This window comes from Taudactylus pleione, unplaced genomic scaffold, assembly GCF_031769625.1.
Source record: "Taudactylus pleione unplaced genomic scaffold, aTauple2 ptg000344l, whole genome shotgun sequence".
Classification (NCBI taxonomy): domain Eukaryota; kingdom Metazoa; phylum Chordata; class Amphibia; order Anura; family Myobatrachidae; genus Taudactylus; species Taudactylus pleione.
In genome coordinates this window covers 48,023-70,618 of record NW_028284745.1, presented here as the reverse complement: position 1 = coordinate 70,618, position 22,596 = coordinate 48,023, and the positions used below count along the sequence as shown (strand labels likewise).

The window sequence follows — 22,596 nt, the reverse complement described above, 5'->3', positions numbered from 1 at the left end:
AGTCTACCTCTACCATTTTTATTTTATATTTCTGTATGTACTTTTCTAACCATTCTTTTCTCTGTAACATTCTTTTTTAAGCATTGTACTACCTTTTGTGTAAATAAAGTATTCTTTATTAGTTTATTTCATATATCCCCCGTAACCTCGTCTTTGAAGAGATTATTAGTGACGCTACACATATTGTTAAGTACGGGAAGCAGAGGGTTGGTCTCAGCGAACTGTGTGGTCGTCCGGGACACCGAGTCTGCGCAATTGTGGAGAGGTTAAGCAACCGATTAACTGCGTGGGAATCTTGTTGCTGAGCCTGTGCAATTATAGCAGACCGGTGGCCTCTTTAAATCGTTTCCATCGGTGGTGGCAGTTTGGTAAGTAAGGTATTTGTATTATGGCGCTCTGTCTATAGCAGAGGTGCATCCCCCCCATGTCAGGGATACTGGGTACGGGTCCCTGACAAAGGGCCTGATTCAGACCCACTCGCAAGCGGCTGTCCGCTCACAAGTGGGTCGATGTTGTGCACTGCGCATGCTCACGACGGCGGGAGCTCTGTCGTGCGCATGCGCCAGACGCGACGAGCGAAGGAAAGACCTTCGCTCGTTGTGTCTGATCAAAGGGGGCGTGCTGTCGATGTTGATTGACAGCACGCCCCCTTTGGTGGGTGTGCCGGGGGCGTGCCTCCCTGACGGGGGCGTTCCCAAGGGAACGCCTACCGTCAGAAGCCGGCCCACTGACATCACTAGTGATGTCAGTGGGAGTGATTTTGGCTCTGATAGAGCCAAAATCACTCCGGGCCTTACGGTTGAAAACCTCAACTGCAGGCTCCGGCTCGCAGTTTCGATGGTCGCGATGGTCACGACCATTGCGGACATAAAACTGCACGCTCGTATAGGCTGTGGGTGGTGACCCACAGCTATACGAGCGTCCAGGAGGACGCTCCAGAATTATGGAGGGCGGCCCTCATTCAGAGCGTGCGCTCTGCTCAGAGCGTATGCTCTGAATGAGGGCTAATGTGTATTACAGACAGGTAGTAAGTGGGCTATGGCCTGCGAGGGATCTTAGTTATATGTACATGTGTATTACCTGTGCGAGGGAACTTAGGGCCTGATTCAGACCCGGTCGCAAGCGCTGAGCACTCGCAACCGGGTCGATGGTGGCCCAGAGCGCATGCGCACGACGGAGACAGCTCCGTCGTGCGCATGCGCGAGACCCAGATAGCGACGGGCAATCCGTCGCTCCGGGTCTCGCACCAAAGGGGGCGTGCTGTCGATGGTGAGTGACAGCACGTCCCCTTTGGTGGGTGGGCCGGCTGCCCAGACGGAGGCGTTCCCATGAGAATGCCTACCATCTGGGGGCGGCCACACACTGATATCACAAGTGATGTCAGTGGGAGAGCTTTCGGCTCTGTTAGAGCCGAAAGCTCTCTGGGGCTTGCGGCAACGAGACCCTACCACAAGGGTCTGGTCGCAAGTCCGATGGTCACGATGGTCTTGACCATCGCGACCATCATCCTGGCCACTTGCATTAGCTGTGAGTGGCAACCTGCACACCTGTCCCTGCAGCCATCTCTCACTCTGTACCTCCCAAAACACCTCCTGTGTGCCGGCCCCTCTTCCACCTGTATTAGAGTACCATTTTTTTGCCCTTCTCCCCTGCAGGTAGCCCGGTTTGCTCCTCCAAACCCTGATAGTTAATACATTTTAAAAAAGCAATGACATTCCATAGACAAAACACCTTACGGTTTCACATGTCCCATTAAAGCTTCTTAGACATGATCTGAAATTTCACAATACCTATTGAATTTCTGCCACTCAAACTTCAAAAAGCAATGACATTACGATCATAATGGACGTGTTCCTTGCGTAATATAGATATGGTATGCCATGACACCATGTGGTTAACTGCAAACTCAGCACTCTCACAGAGTGAGATTGCTGTCACTCACAAAATGGTGGAGCTGCTAATTCAAAGAATTGCGTGTTCATTGGAATACACACATGCAGTCTATGCAACTGAGGTCTGAGCAGTCCATCTGGTAAAGCGATTTTCCAATCCCCGAGAGTAGGAGCCGTGTTAGCTATCAATATCACAGGATCACTTGCTTAGCTACAGTTACTATTACTGACAATACAGGAATCAAATGTGTCAAAGTAGAACCTTCCACCCAAGCGGAGAAGTCTGCAAAAAGTAATGCTCTAGCTGATTTCGGAAATCTGATATGAAGAGAAGAGTATAAATGATCGAGGAGCTTACACCAAAATCTCCTAAACTTTCTACATGACCACAGTGTCATGGTCCATGTTTTCTGTGCCGCTGGGTCACTTAACGCTCCTGCCGCGCTGTGATCCAGTCTCATGGCAAGGTGCCAGCGTCCTTTGTCCATTCTCGATGCACAGGCTTCAGTTTTCTCTGCCTGCCTGGCCGTAATCCACATCAGAGCCTAGCCTGGAGTACTGCTGTGACATGTTCTGATCACCTGACCACGGTCCTTCCAATCCTATGCCAGACGGAGCTTCCCTGAACCACCTGATTCTGCTCAACCACTCACAGCTAACCCAGGGGTATAAGTTCCATCCATTGGCTCTAGCAAATGGCCAGTGCATGGTCTATGACAGATACCACTGTGGCAGGTATTCCTGAGCGTTAGTATCTAGTTTCCTGCTAACGCTTTTCCTGTTCATCAGTTCCATCTGACTGCCCTACTGAATCCAGTATCCAGGTTGCGGTTACTTTTGCCATTACAATTCCTGAATACAGAAGACCTCAGCGTGTTAAGGCGCATATCCACTATACGATAAACTGGACGATTGGAACGATAATATCGTTAATTATCCGCAATATCGTGCAGTGGATATGCTCCCGCTAGTCGTTTATGACGTCACTCATCGTCCAAACCTGCTGTCCAACCTGACGATATCGTCAGGTTGTGCAGGTTCGGGGATGAGGGAGGGTGGCGGCACTGAACGATATATTGTTCAGTGTGGGCTCAATGTCCACTGTACAATATAATGAACGGTTGAACGATAATGTTCATTATATTGTGTAGTGTATACGTGGCTTAACTTGTATCCTGCCTTTCAGCCTCTGCATTCCCTCTGTCATTGCAGTCCTGCTACTGCTTTGAGTCCAGTAACTTTCAGAACTAATTGGTTACAAGTCTGCAGGATTCCAGCATTTGCAAAGAGACTGAGGGCCTGATTCAGCAAGGATCGCTAATGTGATCGCGTACGCAAATCTGCTGGAGAGTATGCTAATGTTTGCAATTGCAACACCCTCTCGCACATCCGTAATACCTTGCAATCCAGCCAAAGCATCGGTAACATCGAGTACCATCGGAGCCACTTGCACAATTAAGGCAGGTCAGACCTCACTTATAAATTCCTAAGTTTCCTGTAAGCAGTGAACACTCAGGCTACATAGGGCATCTCAGTGGCTAATTTATGCATGCCCCTGCAACGGCATTCATACGCACTGGCACGCCTGCGTTCATCCGACCACTCCCCGTAACTAAACACAAACGGCACTTCCTGTCAATCACTTTACAATGAATCTGCAGGATCTCTGCAATCGCTTTCCCGTTGGCAGTGAGCCGCTTGTGCGCACACATGTGCAGAAAGCAAACATCGGCGGTCTGCGTACATATTAGCGTCTGCGATCCTTGCTGGATCAGGCCCTGAGTGTTTGATTGCAGATAGCCTAATCATTCATCCATGTGGTTCATCTGTGCTCTCCAAGGTACTACAGAGATCCTGAATAGCTGCAGTGCTATTAACCTCTGAATTCCCTGCAGTTTCAGTGTAAACTTTACCTCTGCTTACTACCAAGGTACAGTATCAGCATCCAGCAAGTTTTACCACCTGTACTGTATATAGCTCAGTCCCTACTGAGTCTTGCTATCTGAGCTCCAGACCTGTATACAAGTGCATTTCCCATGTAGTGCAGCCTTTCAAACAACTGCAACTTTGAACTTTATTCTGCACTATGGGCCTGATTCAGACCCACTCGCGAGCGGCTGTCCGCTCGCAAGTGGGTCGATGTTATGGACTGAGCATGCGCACGACGGAGGGAGCTCCGTCGTGCGCATGCGCCAGACGCGACGAGCGAAGGAAAGTCCTTCGCTCGTTGTGTCCGATCAAAGGGGGCGTGTTGTCAATGTTGATTGACAGCACGCCCCCTTTGGTGGGCGTGCTGGGGGCGTGCCTCCCTGACGGGGGCGTTCCCACGGGAACGCCTCCCGTCAGAAGCCGGCCCACTGACATCACTAGTGATGTCAGTGGGAGTGATTTTGGCTCTGATAGAGCCAAAATCACTCCGGAGCTTGCGGTTGAAAACCTCAACCGCAGGCTCTGGCTCGCAATTTCGATGGTCGCGATGGTCACGACCATCGCGGCCATCACAATGCACGCTCGTATAGCCTGTGGGTGGTGACCCACAGCTATACGAGCGTCCAGGAGGACGCTCCATTTTCATGGAGCCCGGCCCTCATTCAGAGCGTGCGCTCTGCTCAGAGCGTACGGCTCTGAATGAGGGCCTATATTCCGTGCGAATCCTCCACTTGATTGCACAGCCGGTTACAACCCGATATGATATAGATAGATAGATAGATAGATAGATATGAGATAGATAGATATGAGAGATAGATATGAGAGAGAGATAGATAGATAGATATGAGATAGATAGATATGAGAGATAGATATGATAGATATGAGATAGATATAGATATGAGATAGATATGAGATAGATAGATAGATATGAGATAGACAGATAGATATGAGAAAGATATAGATAGATATGAGATAGATAGACATCACACACACACACAGTATATAAGCCACACCCTCCATTTACCTGGTTTCTAAAAGTGTAGTGAAGACAGTAAGCCGGCTCCCCTGCACTCTGGAGCACTCCTCACCTCTGCCCTTACTGTCTCTCTCCTCCCTGGGTGCCATAAAGCTTCTTTTTCTGCTCCCAGTCCCCAGGCTCTACCCTGACAGACTCCCCGATAAGCTCCGCCCCCTTTTTCCACCTTCCAGCCTCTAGGGGTTCCTGGGAAAGAAAACCTGGCTCCCCATTGGTCAACGGCCGCCATTTCCTTGTAGCTTGGTTTGGGGGCAGCCGTTTTTTATTAGCCTCTGCAACTTAGATCTCACCAGCAGTTTAGCTGGGCAGCCCCCGCCGGAGCTGAAGCATCGTCTGCCTGACATGACAGTACGGTAATATGTAAATTCCCTTCATGGAGACCATAACTACCATGACAGTACTCCCACAGCCAGGCGGCCATGGAATACTAACATTGTACCGGCCCGGGGGGGAAGATGGCACCCTGCCCCCCGGCCCAGTCCACCACTGCTGGTACTAGTGCTTCAAGTGATCCTAGAGACGTGGTGGAACTCACCCTCCTCCCCATCCTTGGAGCTATCTTAATAAAGGAACAGCACGCTCTGCAAAAAGGGGCGTGTATTAAGAAAAAGGGGCGTGTATCAAGAGAACCTGAAGATTATCAGCTGCTCATTACACCTAATGCTGCTCCCATTATCCCTAGAAACAGAACCAGCATATTATTTCTATACAAATTACTGTGTGTCATCCAAAGATCCTTCCACCTCCGGTCTTTCCACTCCCTATTAATGTGTCTCTGATTCATTCAATTATATTCAGGACCACTACATTACCCATGATGCCTCATGTACAGCTATCCATCATGCTTTGTGCACAAGTACCCATGATGCCTCCTGCGCAGGTACCCATCATACCTTCTGCACAAGTACCCCTCATACGTGGGACTCCAGAGAGGTAAGTAAGATTATGAGTGCAGCATACCTCCCAACATGACCCTCTCCATGAGGGACACAATGCTCTGGTCCTGGACTTCCCTGGTACGAGGTGGGGCTGCAGCGCAGTTCAAAATTAAAATAGGGGAGCCACACCAACTGTCATTTCACACACTGCCCAACATCACTGGCTGGGACTCACTGGCAGTTGGTGTGACTCCCCTATTTGAATTTTGGACTGTGCTGTAGCCCCACCTCTGGAGCCTCCACCAATCATAACTTACCAGGGAAGTCCAGGACTAGAGCATTGTGTCCCTCCTGGAGAGGGTCGTGTTGGGAGGTATGTGTGCAGGGTGTGCAGTGCGGGGCCTCCTGCACCGCACACCCTGTCCACTAAAATCCTTTCTTGACGCGTTTCTCTCCTATGTCAGGAGTTTTTGCATTACCTTTTGAAAAAACTCCTGATATAGGAGAGAAACGCGTCAAGAAAGGATTTTAGTGGACTGCTTTTTATTTGCGCATCACTTTTCTCCAGCCATTTGGCACAAAAAGCTATTTATATCTGTATGTTCACCAGCGGTGCCTCCGGTGTATTGGATACCAAGCTCCAATTATTTACCCCACAACACTCCGCTCAACAGCGTGGTGAGCTGTGATATCAGCCGGATCCCACCTTCATTTTCTACACGCCGGAGCTTATAGCCGCTGGGGCGGCACAGCTCTGAGACACACTTCAGTGTGGGACACCAACATAGCAGCCGGACTGTGCTCCTTTCCACACGTTGGAGCCATCAGCTGTTGGAGCGGCCATTTGGGACATACAGTAGAGCGGTACCCCGCACCTGGTATCGTTACTTTGTCCCTACTCATACGCTGGAGCTGGTGAGTTCCGCAGCAGTGCTGCCTTTGGATACCAGAGTCCTCTCTGTGTGGGTGGGCATACCGCTGGCACGGTAACCCACAGGACATTAACCTCGATATTGGGATCTGCACTGATGACTATAACAGCTACTTTACTTTATTCAAATCATTTTTACCCGCAACAAGAGGGGATCTATCACCATTCGATCACTGTATTTGCTAATGTTTATAACCATTGGTTTGGGATGTTTCTTTCAGTGTACCTCTACCTAATAATTATATACCTATGAGTACACTCTTAATGAAGTTTATGTGATGCATTTTATGTGATGTTATATTATGTTTTTTTATTGAACTGCAGTTCTAATTACATGTTTAAATAAATTCATATAATTAATTACACCTGTACATTTGTGTATAGACGACTGCGCAGACATCTTTTTCCCTTTTATCTGTATTATTGAGGGTTACTGGCAGAATACCCTCTGGTGTCAGCAGCAACTGTCTATACTTAACTGTAGTTGAGCGGATTTAGCGCACCCACTTTTTCTTTTTTGGTTCTAAAATAAATGACAATGATTTTACTTAAAAACAGCTTAATTAAACATATATTTTGCCAGTGCAGACTTATAACAAAAAAATAGGTTATACCAACAGCAGTAGGGAATTCTTTTTAAATAAATTTGTGACACCCCGTACAGAATAGCAGGATAGCAGTCAATACTTCATACATACGTAACAGCACCCCCCGAATCTCATTCTGTGCTCTCTCTCTCCTCTTTTCTCTGGCTGCTCCCCCCCCCCCTCCCTCTTTCTCTGGTAATATTTATACCCTAATTTTATTTATACCTCCAATTAATTTAATTAATCTTTGTACATACTAGGTCCTCATTGGTCATCTGTGCTAAAGACATAATATTGACACTATTCTGTGTTATCTTTTTGTTCCCATGTAGACTTCTGACACGATGCCCATTTAGCCTTCATTTCTGCTTATTGCAGACAAATGCGATCTAAGTTAGGTCATTTGTTTATGTAATAACTGAGACTTGCTGCCAGCTGTTCTGGACATGTTAAAACTTATACATTTTAAACCAATAATTCTTATTGCTAAAACAATATCTCCGTAGTTAATCACACCTGCAGAGAAATAAAACACTAATCTCTACACACTTTTTAATACATTATGTAACATGCTTTAAGCTAAACTATGAAACAAAATGGCTGCTGCATCAGACACACACTTGCTTACTTTACAGAGGAAAGGGAAGGCCTTATCCTCTCTAGGCCTGGCGCCATTCAACAAGTGCGGCTTACCGCAACTCGCACAACAAATATATATATTCTCAATCATTTCTATATGCTCTAAATTGAAGTGCAGGAAAATAAAGTTACATAAGCATGCATATATTCGTGAGATGCTGAATGAATATGTACGTCCACATATTCCTGTTTTATCAGTTCCATCCACGAACATTCTTCATAATTCCAAAGAAAGTTCATATCTCTCATAAATTGCATTGTCTGATTTCTTCTTAATACATTGGAAAATCTTCTTGAAGCATTTCACTAATATATAGAAGATCAACAACATTATCATGACAAAAAATATTAAACTTCCCAATATATGCATAATATTAATTAACCAACTTTAAACCCATGCGAACCAGGAACTGGGGTTCAACTAGGTGACCCAACTGTCAGGAATCACACTATCACATTTATTTGTTCAGCAAATAAAATTTTTAACCTGAGTAACTTCATTCAACCTTTATTTTATTATTTCTTCTGCATCAGAAGAATTTGTGATGTATGTACAACACTTTAACCCATATACTGTTTGTAATGTGACACTATATCTTGAAGTTGCAGCTGTAAGGTAATCCAACACCATTCTGTGCTGCATTCATTCGGTGTTCTATCACTGGAAACTCTCTTACCACAAATCCATAAGTAATGTTGAATATGTCCGTGATATTGTTTATTCATTCTCTTAATTCCTGTATCATTCTTTGATTTGCAGTTATTCCCCATGTACCGAATGTTATTATGTTACCAAATCCCAAACCAACTGTATAACCTTGGGACAGTGTAAAAAGGTGTTTGTACTTTTCATGTACCATTTGCACATGAAATTTACTTTTTAGCGTTCTCACTCTTTTCGGGAGTGATTCTTGCATATATGTTTCTTTTGGATCCTCATGTTGTATTACCACTACATCAGGTAGCAATGTTCCTATAAAACAGATCCCAAACGAATTTACCTGTAACCATTTATAAGCCCTATGGCCCTGATTCAGAGCCGGACCCTCGGACAGAGCGCTCTGTCTGAATCAGGGCCGTCCTTCTTCATTTATAGAGCGGCCTCCTGGCCGCTCATATAGCTGTGGATGACCACCCACAGCTATAGCGAGCGGCCAGGAAGATGGTCGCGATGGTCAAGACCATCACGACCATCGGGCTTGCGACGAGACCCTTGTGGTAGGGTCTCGTTGCCGCAAGCCCTGGAGTGCTTTCGGCTCTATCAGAGCCAAGAGCACTCCCACTGACATCACTTGTGATGTCAGTGGGGCCAGCCCCAGACGATAGGCGTTCCCATGGGAACGCCTCCGTCTGGGCAGCCACACTCCCGGCACGCCCACCAAAGGGGGCGTGCTTTCACTCACCATCGACAGCACGCCCTCTTTGTAGTGAGACACGGAGCGACGGCTTGGCCATTGCTATCCAGATCTTGCGCATGCGCACGACAGAGTCGGCTCCCTCATGCACATGCACACTGGGCCAACATCGACCCGCTTGCGAGCGCTCAGCGCTCGCGAGCGGGTCTGAATCAGGCCCTATGTCCGCACACATAATATAACCCCTGTGGTAGTGTCATGCTTTATTAGACAATGTGTTAGAAAAAGCATTATAAGGAACATTACAATGGGCACCCTTTTCATCCACGCTTTCTTCTTGCTTGTTATGCTATACACGTTTTATTATACCCCAACATTCCTTCTGTCATTACACATATTATTAATGCACTCACATATTCTTCCTTATTAGGTTTTGTGTATTTAATTATCTCTAAAAGAGTCCTTCCCAAATCAAGTCTAGTTCTGAAAGTTCCTCTTTGTAAGATTGTGTTACAAACACTGGTTCCCAAATAAGTCCCTTCAGCTCCTGTACCATTTTGTTAATAGACATGATGTTGTCCTGATCATACCTTGGATACCTTGTTAGTTTTAAAAGTAGAGCCTGTGACATTATAAGGTTCAAGTGTGTGAGTTCCATGTAGTGAGTGAAGTGTTGTTTGATGTGAGTGCAATGGGATAACCATTAGCACAACATTCCCCGAATGACATGGTGACTACATACCCAACAATCAGTTAACCTTATTGTTCTTCCTATCAGCTCATGATAAGTGTCCAAGGAAGAAGTGTCAGTCTGTATAGAGGTGCTGTCTTTGCACCATTGTATACACCTCTTCTCTAAATTTAGACCACAATATTCACATTTACATTTTGGAATTGGGGGCAAAACTCCACACCTTTTCCTCACCGTAATGTCTCTTCTTTTCAAATATTTCACCAGATATATCTTATGGGATTGGTATGAAATACCGCCGACGCCTGGCCGGCGGTTCGATTCCCGTCAGTGGCAGCCCGACAGGAGCAGAGTGCGACGCAGCGGAAGCCCGACAGCGCTGGAAATCCCGATCGTGGATAGGTAAGTATCCACTAACCTAACCCTCCATAGGGGTGCCTAACCCTAACTTCCCCCCCAATTGCCTAACCCTAATCCCCCCTCTAAGTGCCTAACCCTAATCCCCCCTCTAAGTGCCTAACCCTAACCACCCCCTTCCCCACTGCCTAACCCTAAGTCCCCCGGGGCGGTGCCTAACCCTAAGTCCCCCCTCCCCCTAGCCTAACCCTAACCCTCCCGGGGGGGGAGCCTAACCCTAAGTCCCCCCCGGGAGCCCTAAACCTAACCCTCCCCCCCGCGGCTGTCCGCTCGCGGCGCCCGGCATCACTACGATCGTGATGCCAGGCACCGGTCTCCCGGCATCGGGGAAATGCGGGGGCGTCTACATCTAGACGCCCGGCATTTCACCCTTGCCGGGATAAGACAGTCGGGAAGCCGGCTGCCGGTATTTAGGCAGTCGGCTTCCCGATTGCCTCCCTATCTTAAACCTAGTACCAGTATATAAGTCCTTATTTACCTGTATTGTATTACTTTAATGTATTCTTTTTCAAACCTGCTAATTATTTTTACATATGGGCTATTAAGAATTTTTCACCTCGGTCTTCTGGCCATCCTCTGATCCGTACCTATACTTGGGAGTATCAGTAGTAAAATGAGTGTGCGTCTTTTACGGCTGTTAATATGGTTAATACCCTATCCCTTATAATCATGGATTTCAAAACAGGAGTGGAGTCTACCATTATGACCCCGGCAGTACCCAGTACCCCTAGGATAACTCTTCACACTGTCCTCATCAGCCACCAGTCCTTGACAGCCCTCATTCACTAGAAAAAAAGAAAGTTTAAAATGCAACAAAAATGACTGCCTCAATCAATGGATACAATGGACTTGATCACCAATAGCCATCTTTCTTTTTCTTTGCCCACAATCCGCAAGAACACCACTAAGAATGTCCCCGATTCTGTGGACCTTATCTTGGTGTGAACTGTGGCTCTGATCAGGCCCATCATCAAATAAGTTTGTTAGATTTAAGCCACAATAAATGTCTTTATCTGCGTCTCCTCTTGCTTCAACTGACTTCACCACCGGGTCGGAAACCTTCTTGCAGTGAGATATGTGAATCCAATTGTCCTTTTCTGCCACTCTTAAAGATGTCTAGGTTATTAGCAGAACCTGGAACGGGTCTTGCCTTCGATCTACGAGACAACCAGAACGTAAGAAATTTCTCACCATTACATAGTCTCCAGGCTGGACTCCATGCCAAGATCCCTCTGGGAGTGACTTCATTGTTGGGTGCTTTCCTTGCTTTTCTTGTAAAGTCTTCAGATGCTGTGAGAATTGTATAACATAGTCTGTAGTTACATCATGTGACAGTGACAAGTCTGTTGCTGGACTTACAATGAGGATAGGCAGTTTTCCAAAAAATAGCTCATAAGGGGACAGGTTAAGTGGCCGCTTTGGAGTGGTGCAAATGCTATACAAGACCAGAGGTAAAGCCTCCAGCCAACTCGTAGTCTCCACACCCAGCTTAGCTAATTTGTACTTAATGTCAGTGTTTACACATTCAATTTTGCTTGCTTTACCCATATATTGACACATTGCTTGGAATACCTTCCCTGTAAAATGTGTACCTCTGTCACCTTCAACAACACATGGGATACTATATCTGGGCACAAATTCCTGCACAATTTCTTTGCTGTGAATGGAGCTGTACATGATGTAGCATTCCTGCCAAAAGCATCCGGGTAACTTCATCAGGCAACTGTGAAGTACAGTACTCGCAAACAATAAATGGTTAGGCAAATGCAAGGTATCCAGGACACATTGAACCTGAAAATGATAGTGAGATTAGTTTCAGGAGGGACACGGACATCAGTAATGGTCATCAATTGAATCAGATTTAACAGTTCACTTCTGGGGAATGGTCATAAACAGATTGTTGATTAGGATAAACAAATATAACTATAACAGTAAACTTAGACATTAAATCAGCATCATCAGAGACCACAGTCTCTGACGTATAAATCTTGAATAAAACAAAAAAAAAACAGGATAATTAAACAATACTTCTGTAGGAAGGAGGTAAGAGGGTTTGGGGAAGGAGCTCTGAGGGCAGGGGAGGAAGAAGAAGGAAAGAGCATTGAGGGCAGGGGGTGCCATTGGCGGACTACCATCCTGCACTGCAGGTGTCATTGTGTAGCTTCTTGTTGCCACACTGTTAGAAATTACAATTGTTTGACTCTCTTCTTGGCCAATTTAGATAAAATAATTGTGGCTTTAAAAACTTCTTAAAACAGACAGATTAAATGTGCCAGACATTGGGATAAGTTATGGTGACCATTTTGGACATATTTCACACTCTCATCATCATACAAGTCTTTCATAATTGCATACGTACTTGTCATTCATAATCACATAGGCATTTTTTTATTATCCCTAGATCCCGCTTTGCGCTAACCTCAATCCCCATTCTCTGCTGTCAAGCTTTAAAACCATTTTTTTTAAATGAATTGGTTAACCCCTTAACTCGTGGCAACTCACTCGATGCCATAGACAAGAAATGTCTTTCTTTTTTTCAAAATAAAACTCTATTTTTTTTTTTCAATTAGCTAATCTCCTGACCTTGAAATGGGAACACTCTCTCCAGTGTCAAAGAAGTTTTACACTTGCAATAAGAAAGATAACATTCTTTATAAGTATAAGTATACAATTTGTGATAACCTACCCGTGTATCATTTACCGTTTCACCAAACCAGTTCCTTCACCTTCATACAAACAACCCTTACCATCCCAGGTGCTTCACACACCCTGCCCCTGTACTCTGTAGCTATATTGCAGGCTACAGTCAACTACCTCAGCACATTGAAATCACTTGCTCATACCCTCTATAGCACTTACATAAACTCTCTTCAATCCCATACAAATACTTAGACAGTGTTGCCCCTTAAAAAAACAAATGAGATCAACCTTTTTTTTCCCACTTTAAAATTGTGACACATCTGTCAAAATGAAAACCCCAGAAAACCTACCCTGTGCTGTCTTCATTATCAGATCAACACCTTCACCGTGTTATCTGTCCATCGTTATCATTTCACCAAATTCACACCACCTGTAACTGGAAACCTACCCTGTGTTATCTGTCCATCGTTATCAGATCAACACCTTCCCTGTGTTATCTGTCCATCGTTATCATTTCACCAAATTCACACCACCTGTAACTGGAAACCTACCCTGTGTTATCTGCCCTCGTTATCAGATCAACACCTTCCCTGTGTTATCTGTCCATCGTTATCAGATCAACACCTTAACATCAAAATTATCTCGTTATCAGATATTGCAGATCCTTTTCACACTATCTAGCCACGGCCATGGACTTCACTTCTTTGTCTATATTACCCCTGCAACTCACATAAACAGAATCATATTGCTCTACACATACCTTTCATAAAAGATATGAAAGAAAATCCAAAAACACCTATGTCACCAATGCTTATCACCCCAACCCCTAAATAAATACTTCTATTTCAAATTAATAGCAACAAAAAAACCTAAACATTTATCCGTCACAAAAAAAACAATATTTCAATTTACTTTAGCTAATTAGTGTAAAAACAAAATCAGCCTCCAACAATGTTATTGATCTTAAAACATCAGAGTCCAATCCCTCAAATTCTGGATTAAACAATTCAAGGTTACATATATCATAAAATATCAGCAGAAACTGATCTATGTTAATTAGACCATCTGCTAAATCTAACACAGCAAAATACAAAACAACTAAAACACATCTACCTTGACAACCCAATCAGGCGTGTCTACCAACAGAAAGAAAGGAAAGATAAGAGAAAGTAGGTGCAACCTTATTTTGATGGAACCCTCGTGTTACATACACTGTTATCTACGGCCTTTATAGTGTTTTTTTTTTTTTTCACTAGTGACACAGGACCCTAATCCTAACTCCAAGCGGCAGCCAGAAGCAAGACTTGGGTAGGACTCTTACCAGAATCTACTGCCGTGAAGGTAAGTCACATACATGCACACATCTCTCACACAAAATAAAAACGGATTTGCACAAATTTTTTTAATCTCAGAATGAGCAGTAAAAGAAACAGAATATATCAATGCAATTCTTTGATACTTACAAGAAATTATTATGGCATAAAAGTCTGTCCAATATATGACAGATAACGCAATCCCTCAACCACAAAATAACCATCCATTAGTAATTTCAGAAATCAACGTATCAACAAAAGAATAAAGCAAAGACCATCACTCAATTAGCAAATTTTGGAAGGAGGAAATAACAAACAAACCCCAGAACATAATATCACTTCTCTCCCCTATCCTCTCTCTCTCCTGCCCTGAACAAGCCACTTCCCTATACAATGCCTCCCTTACTTCTGCTCTGGACTCTGTTGCCCCAGCGATCACTATTCACACTCGCAGATCTACTCCTCAACCCTGGCATTCCAAATGCACCAGATACCTGCAAAAGTGTTCTCGAACTGCCGAGCGACAGTGGAGAAGATCACGCTCTAAGGCAGATTTTCTCCATTTCAAATTTATGCTCTCATCCTATAGTGCTGCGCTCTCCCTCTCTAAACAGTCATACTTTAAGAACCTCATCTCCTCTCAGTCCTCTAATCCCCAGCGTCTCTTCACTACTTTCAACTCCCTCCTTCGCCCACCCCCTCCTCGTCTCCCCTCCTTGCTCACTGCCCTTGACTTTGCTACCTACTTTACATCTAAAATTGATTCAATACGTCAGGACATCATATCCAACCAGTCCCCCAGCTCTCCACCTCCTCCTTTCCCAAATCACCCCTCCCCATCAACTTCCCCAACTCTAACATCCTTCTCCCCTGTATCTGGAGAGGAAGTCATGGCCCTCATCCGGTCCTCCCCCCCTTCCACCTCCCCCCTTGATCCTATCCCCTCCCGCCTCCTCGGCTTCCTCTCTCTCTCTGCCTGCTCCCATCTTGCCCACCTCATTAACCTCTCCCTCTCATCAGGCACTGTTCCTTCTGCATTCAAACATGCCCTTGTCTCCCCCATTCTTAAAAAACCTACCCTTGATCCTAACCTTCTTTCTAACTACCGACCCATCTCTCTCCTCCCTTTTGCCTCCAAACTCCTTGAGCGGATTGTCTACAACCACCTTACCACTTTTCTTTCCTCCCACTCCCTCCTTGACCCTTTTCAGTCTGGCTTACGTTCTCTCCACTCCACTGAAACTGCCCTCACAAAAGTCAGCAATGACCTCCTTGCTGCCAAATCCCAAGGCCACTACTCTCTTCTCATTCTCCTTGATCTCTGTGCTGCTTTTGACACTGTGGACCACCCTCTCCTGCTGAATATCCTTCACTCCCTTGGTCTACGTGAAACTGCCCTCTCCTGGCTGTCATCCTACCTCTCTGACCGATCTTTCTCAGTTTCCTCTCACAACTCCTCTTCCCCCCCACAGCCTCTTACAGTAGGTGTTCCCCAAGGTTCTGTTCTTGGTCCTCTCCTATTCTCCCTCTATACTTCCTCTCTAGGTGAACTCATCAGCTCTTTTGACCTCCATTATCATCTCTATGCTGATGATACTCAAATCTACCTTTCCTCCCCTGATCTCTCCCCCTCTCTTCTGACTCGTATCTCCAACTGTCTCTCTGCTGTCTCTTCCTGGATGTCCCAGCGGTTTCTTAAACTTAATATGTCTAAGACAGAGCTGATCATTTTCCCACCCTCCCACATCACCTCACTTCCCACTATTTCTTTATCAATTGATGGAATAACTATCTCATCTAGTCCCAAGGTGCGCTGTCTTGGAGTTATCCTGGACTCATCTCTCTCCTTCAAATCACATATCCAGAACCTTTCACAGTCCTGTCGTTTCCATCTCAAAAATATTTCTAAGATCAGACCTTATCTCACCCAGGATGCTACTAAAACCCTCATACACTCACTGGTCATCTCCAGATTGGACTATTGTAACCTCCTCCTATCTGGCCTCCCCAAATCCCTTCTCTCTCCTCTCGTCTATCCTTAATGCTGCTGCACGGCTTATCTTCCTCTCCAAGCGCTCTACATCTGCCTCCCCTCTCCTACAAGCTCTCCACTGACTCCCCTTCCCTTTTAGAACCCAATTTAAGGTTCTCACGCTCACTCACAAAGCCCTCACCCAATCTTCTCCCATATACATCTCTGATCTCATCTCCCTTCACGCTCCTCTCCGCCCTCTTCGCTCAACTAATGCACGCCGCCTTTCATGCCAGCTGATTACTTCCTCCCACTCCCGCCTCCAAGATTTTGCCCGCACTGCTCCCCACCTCTGGAACTCTCTCCCACTCCCCATCAGACTCTCCACCTGTTTGCAATCCTTCAAACGGGCTCTCAAGACCCACTACTTCATCAAAGCCTTCCAGCTATCATTCTAACTCCTTCCTACATGCTCCTTCGTCCCAATCTGTGTCAACCCAGTTTGTCTTCCCCCACCTTTTTAGAATGTAAGCTCTCACGAGCAGGGCCATCTACCCTCTTGTGCTTCTCCTTACTATAGTGTCATTTACTTCTCACTCACCACTAGGGCACCTAACACTTGGTTGCTTATGCTCTGTTGCTTATCTGGGTGATATGGTCGCTAATGTAGCAATATATATTATCCATGTCCTGTATTGTATTGTTCTGTAAGTCACTTGTATACAATCTGTTTTAGTACTTTGTAAGGCGCTGCGGAACACTTGTGGCGCCATATAAATAAATGATAATAATAATAATAATAATAATAATAATAACAACTTTTCTTATCTACCAGCACACTGCCCAGACCGAGAATCAAAACAAGAAGGGGAGGAAAACAGCAGGAGAACAAAAACACACAGATCTCACAGCACGACTATCTTACAAACTGCAAAGCTTATAATGACACTATTAAAAAAAATGAAAAAAAAAAATACTGTACTTAAAAAAATAAATTGATGAGTAAAACAGCTTACCACCCATGCAGGCAGGCAGGCAGGCAGGCAGGCAGAGACACACAGACACAGTCAGTCTCAGTCTCTCTCTCTCTCTCTCTCTCTCTCTCATGCAGAATGGGCATCAGCCTTGAAGTATCTCGCTGGGGCCTTCATAATTGATAACGTGATAGTTCTGGATTACTTACAAACCTTACTTGTTATAAAGAGTATTGAAATAATTCACACAAATACAGATTCTAAAATAAATGACAATGCTTTTACTTAAAGACAGCTTAATTATACATATATTTTGCCAATGCAGACTTACAACAAAAAAACATAGATTATACCAACAGCAGTAGGGAATACTTTTAAAATAAATTTGTGACACCCAGTACAGAATAGCAGTCAGTCATACATACGGAACAGTAACGGCACCCCTCGAATCTCGTTCTGTGCTCTCTCTCCTCTTTTCTCCGACTGCTCCCCCCCTCTTTCTCTGGTAATATTTATACCCTGATTTTGTTTATACCTCCAATTAATCTAATTAATATTTGTACATACTAGGCCCTCTGTGCTAATGACATAATATTGCCACCATTCTGTGTTATCTTTTTGTTCCCATGTAGACTTCTGACATGATCGCCCATTCATTTCTGCTTATTGCAGACAAATGCTATCTAAGTTAGTTCATTTGTTTATATAATAACTGAGACTTGCTGTCAACTGTTCTGGACATGTTAAAACTTATACATTTTATACCTATAATTCTTATAGCTAAAACAATGTATATAGCAGTTTAATCTATACATATCTCCGTAGTTAATCACACCAGCAGAGAAATAAAACACTAATCTCTACACACTTTTTAATACATTATTTAACATGCTTTTAGCTACAATATAGAACAAAATTTCTGCTGGATCAGACACACACTTGCTTATTTTAGAGAGGAATGGGAAGGCCTTATCCTCTCTAGGCCTGGGGCCATTCGACAAGTGCGGCCTTCCGCAACTCGCACAACAAATATATACTGTATATTCTCAATAATTTCTATATGTTCTAAATTGCAGTGCAGAAATATAAAGTTACATAAGCACGCATATATTCGTGAGATGCTCAATGAATATGTACGTCCACATATTCCTGTTTTATCACAGCCAATCACAGTTGTCAGTGAGTCAGAGGTGGAGATATCCCACAGAGATGTATATTTATAGATTTATAATGAGAGTTTCTAACACACCAACATGGGAACACATCCAGTCACACTGGACACACAGAGGGAGGGGCTCATCTGTAGCACCACCCACTACTGTATATTGGCTGAATGTTCCATCTCATCAGATTCCCCTCCCTGTGATGTCTCCAGTCTCTGGGCAGGTTCTTTATGGTAATCTCTCCCAGCTCATGACTCCCCCACATATAGTTATACGACCTCCTCTCCCTACCCTTATTGCAGCAAGAAGGGGCTCAGTGAAGGTGGCAGTGACTGTGTGTAAGTGTCTGATGGGGTCACATAGAGAATAAAAAGACAGCTGTCCTGCCTCATAATCCAGGTGTATCCTCACTCTGTCACAAGGAGTATTGTCAGGTAACCGGATCTCTGTACTGTCATGTATCACTGAGTACTGATTATTATACCTACACACAGACCAGGACTTGTTATTATCTCCAATGACTGACTGATCTCCTCTTCTGTTTATACTGGGATAACACATTCCCACCCTCCATATCTCTGATTTACTGAGATTCACTTCCCAGTAATGTCGCCCTGAGGAGAATCTCCTGGTGCTCATCACCTGATCACACTGAAATCTCTCTGGTGTTACTGGGCGATACTGGTTTGGTGACCATGATGCAGTTTTCCTGTCACCTGATATCTGTATATTACCACCAGCTGTGGTTACATCCAGTAATATGTTTTTAGGTTTCTGCACATAGATCCCTCTATTTATACCTGTTATTATATCAGATAATGTCTTTAATTTCCCTGAGATGAGACCCACATTCAGATCTCCTACACCACCATGGACCTGCATATAATGTGTCTCTGTGTCCTCAGTATTACACAAGTCACCTATGTCTGGTTCCTGTAAGACAGTCATTGGGTCACACATGTTACACAGCTCCTCAATGTGGCGCATCTTCCTGGACAGCTCGTCCTTCTTTATTTCCAGCTGCTGGATCAGATCAGAGACTGAGAGTGAAACACGCTGTTCCTGCCTGGAGATCTCCCTCAGGACTCTCTTCTCCAGGTCTTCCAGCTGTCTCTTGATGTCTCTAAACAGGACTGTGACTCTCTCTGTTACACCAGCTGGTTTTCTCTGATCCTCTATCCTGTGCTCCTGCAGACGCTGGACTCTTTTCTCAGTCTCTGCTCTCGTTGTGGCCAGTTTCTGCAGAACATTTCTCAATCCTTTCTTCTTCTTTTCAGAGGCCTCATCCAGCAACTCCACCTGGTGTCCCCGATGTTCTCCAGCCAAACTGCAGGACACACAGATACAGGCAGCATCCTCAGTGCAGTAATATCTGAAGAGCTCCTTATGGATGGAGCATTTCCTGTTCCTCAGGGAAGTGGTGGGATCACATAAGATATGTTCTGCTGATTTGCTGTGTACTCTCAGGTGTTTATCACACAGAGAAGCCTCACACAGCACACAGGATTTAGCAGCAGGTACAGGGGAGTCCACGCAGTAAGTGCAGAAGATCTCAGTATCCTCCTGATCTAGCCAAGTAGACAGGAAACTCCCCACTATGTTACACAGAGGAATGTTCCGTATCAGTGCAGGACGCTCCTGACACTCTGCTCTGCATTCAGGACAAGTATAAGCCCCAGACACCTCCTGTGTATCCAGCACACGACCAATACAGACCCGACAGAAGTTGTGGCCACATCTCAGGGTTACAGGATCTGTATAAATGCTCAGGCAGATGGAACAGTCCAGCTCCTGTCTCAGATCAGCAGATGCCATCGCTGGCAGCAGGAGAGAGAAATGACGCTTAGAAACCAGTATGGTCACATTCTGCACACAGGGCGAGGCTGAGTGCTTATATCTACGGACTCAGTTATAATTGGAACACAGCCAATACATAAAGGGACATCACACCAAAAAATGCATTGACTTTGCAGTCATTTAATAAACATTATTAATTGTGCACCTTTTGTAGAGAATATAATAAAGGGGGATTTCTATTTCTTGTCTCTTTTGTCCTTTACAAAATAAACATCTTTGGTATTAAATATACAGAATTATGGTATGAACATACCTGTTGATAATTCTTTTTCTTTGATGTCCATAGGGTCCACAGAAATTACCTTGGGATATATAGTTGGACGGCGTTCATTGCACCAAACAGCAACGCTTTGGAGCTCCCTGCATGCATTGCACTCCCTATATCTCCCACCCCAGCCACAGGAATTCAGTTCGTGACTAAGCCTCGCGGCAAGGAGACAGAGGATGGAGAAGGAAGAAACATTTCACCAGAAACACTCTACATATGAAGAGGGAATCTTCTGATATATAGTCTTAAGAATAGGGTCCCTCTGAGGCCAGGTGCGTCAGGGAGGGTGCCCTGTGGACCTCGAAGAAAAAGAACAATCAACAGGTATGTTCATACCATAATTATGTATTTCTTCTTCGGGTTCCATAGGGTCCACGGGAATTACCTTGGGACGTCCTAAAGCAGTCCTTAGGAGAATCCGCCGCCCAAAGGAAGCATCCTGGGAGGTATATGTATAAAAAGCGAAGAACTTTAAAAACGTACTCATGGAAGACCAGGTGGCCGCCTTGCACAGTTGTTCAGCAGAGGCGCCCATGACGGTCCTACAGACTGAGTAGAACGGGCTGTCACACTATTAGGTACAGGCAAACCTGTCTGCATATAGACCTGCAAGATGGAAATACGAAGCCAGCGAAACAACGTCTGTTTGTTGGCTGGCCAGCCTCTTTTGTGGAATCCATACAACACAAACAATGAGTCTGTTCTCCTGACGGCCTTAGTTCGATCCTGGGAGCTCGGACCACATCAAGTAAAGCTTCGTCTGTAGACAGGCCTGAAGTCTGGAAGGCCGGCACCACAATTTCCTCATTAATATGGAAACGGGAAACTACCTTTGGGAGATAGCACGTCTTGGTATGGAGGACAGCTCTATTCGGAAAAAATACCAAGTACGGGGAGCTACATGGCAAAGCTGCCAGATAAGACAACCTACAAGCTAACGAGATGGCCAGGAGAAACAGTGTCTTTGCCGTCAGCCATCTCAAATCCACTTTATCCAAAGGTTCAAAGGGATGTGTCTGAAGCGCCCTGAGAACCAGAGACAAATCCCACGGTGCTAGCAGCGGGAGAAATGATGGTTGTAGTAGCAGTACCCCCTGCATGAATGTTCTGACATCTGGCAGAGAAGCAATTTTGCACTGAAACCACACCGTCAAAGCTGACACTTGAACTCTCAAGGTGGCCAGGTTAAGACCCAAGTCCAATCCAGCCTGGAGAAACACACTTGGAGCTGTGACCATTCCGAGAGGTAGAGCCTGGAACTGCAAATACTGTTGATTTACTGCAAACCTGAGAAATCTCTGGTGGAGTTTTGTGATTGGGACATGCAGGTATGTATCCTGAATATCCAGTAAAACCATGAAGTCCCCTGGTTCCATCGCCAGCATGATTGATCGTAAAGTCTCCATGCAAAATTTTGGCATCCTGACAAACCTGTTTAAAGTTTTTAGATTTAGAATAGGTCTGTACAGCCCATTGGGCTTTTATATTAAAAATAAGGTTGAATAGTAACCCATTCCCTGCTCCGTCACAGGTACTGGGACGACAACCCCTGCCTTCAGAAGGGCCTCCACCGAATCCTGGTAGGCCAGAACTCTGACTGGGTCCCCCGGTAAATCTGTAACCACGAGCCACCAAGGGGGGCGGCTTCTGAATGATATGGCATAGCCACGATCTACAAACTCCCATGCCCAGGCATCCGTGGTCATCTGATGCCAGGCCCGGGAGAACTGTAGCAGTCGGCCTCCAACCCTGACATCCTCCAGGGGGAGGCTCACCCCAATCAGCCAGCCGGCTTACTGTCTGGTTTAGACGTTGGACGCTTGCTTGCCCAGGACTTTGTGGGCGGTCCCTTTCTCTGAGACTGCTGTCTATTAGTTGAGGACTGTTTCTTTGTCTCTTGCGACCGAAAGGACCGGGATGGCCATGGTCTTCTGGACGTAGAGGTAGTCGGGAATTCTGCTGACCTTGGTGTAGCCAGTGACATCATAATCTTGTCTAATCCTGGATCAAAGAGCACCTTACCTGTGAATGGTCCTTCGGGCTGCCACTGAGTT

The 22,596-nt window shown here is 45.2% G+C and overlaps 1 protein-coding gene across 1 annotated transcript; it reads right to left on the bottom strand.

The window, feature by feature from the left end:
- Nucleotides 1-17,550: 17,550 nt before the first annotated feature.
- LOC148508795 (E3 ubiquitin/ISG15 ligase TRIM25-like) lies at nt 17,551-20,232 on the bottom strand. The gene has a single exon (XM_088444001.1). It carries the CDS (start codon nt 20,230-20,232, stop codon nt 18,646-18,648), a length of 1,587 nt encoding a protein of 528 aa, XP_088300127.1. The 3' UTR covers nt 17,551-18,645.
- Between the last annotated feature and the right edge of the window lie 2,364 nt (nt 20,233-22,596).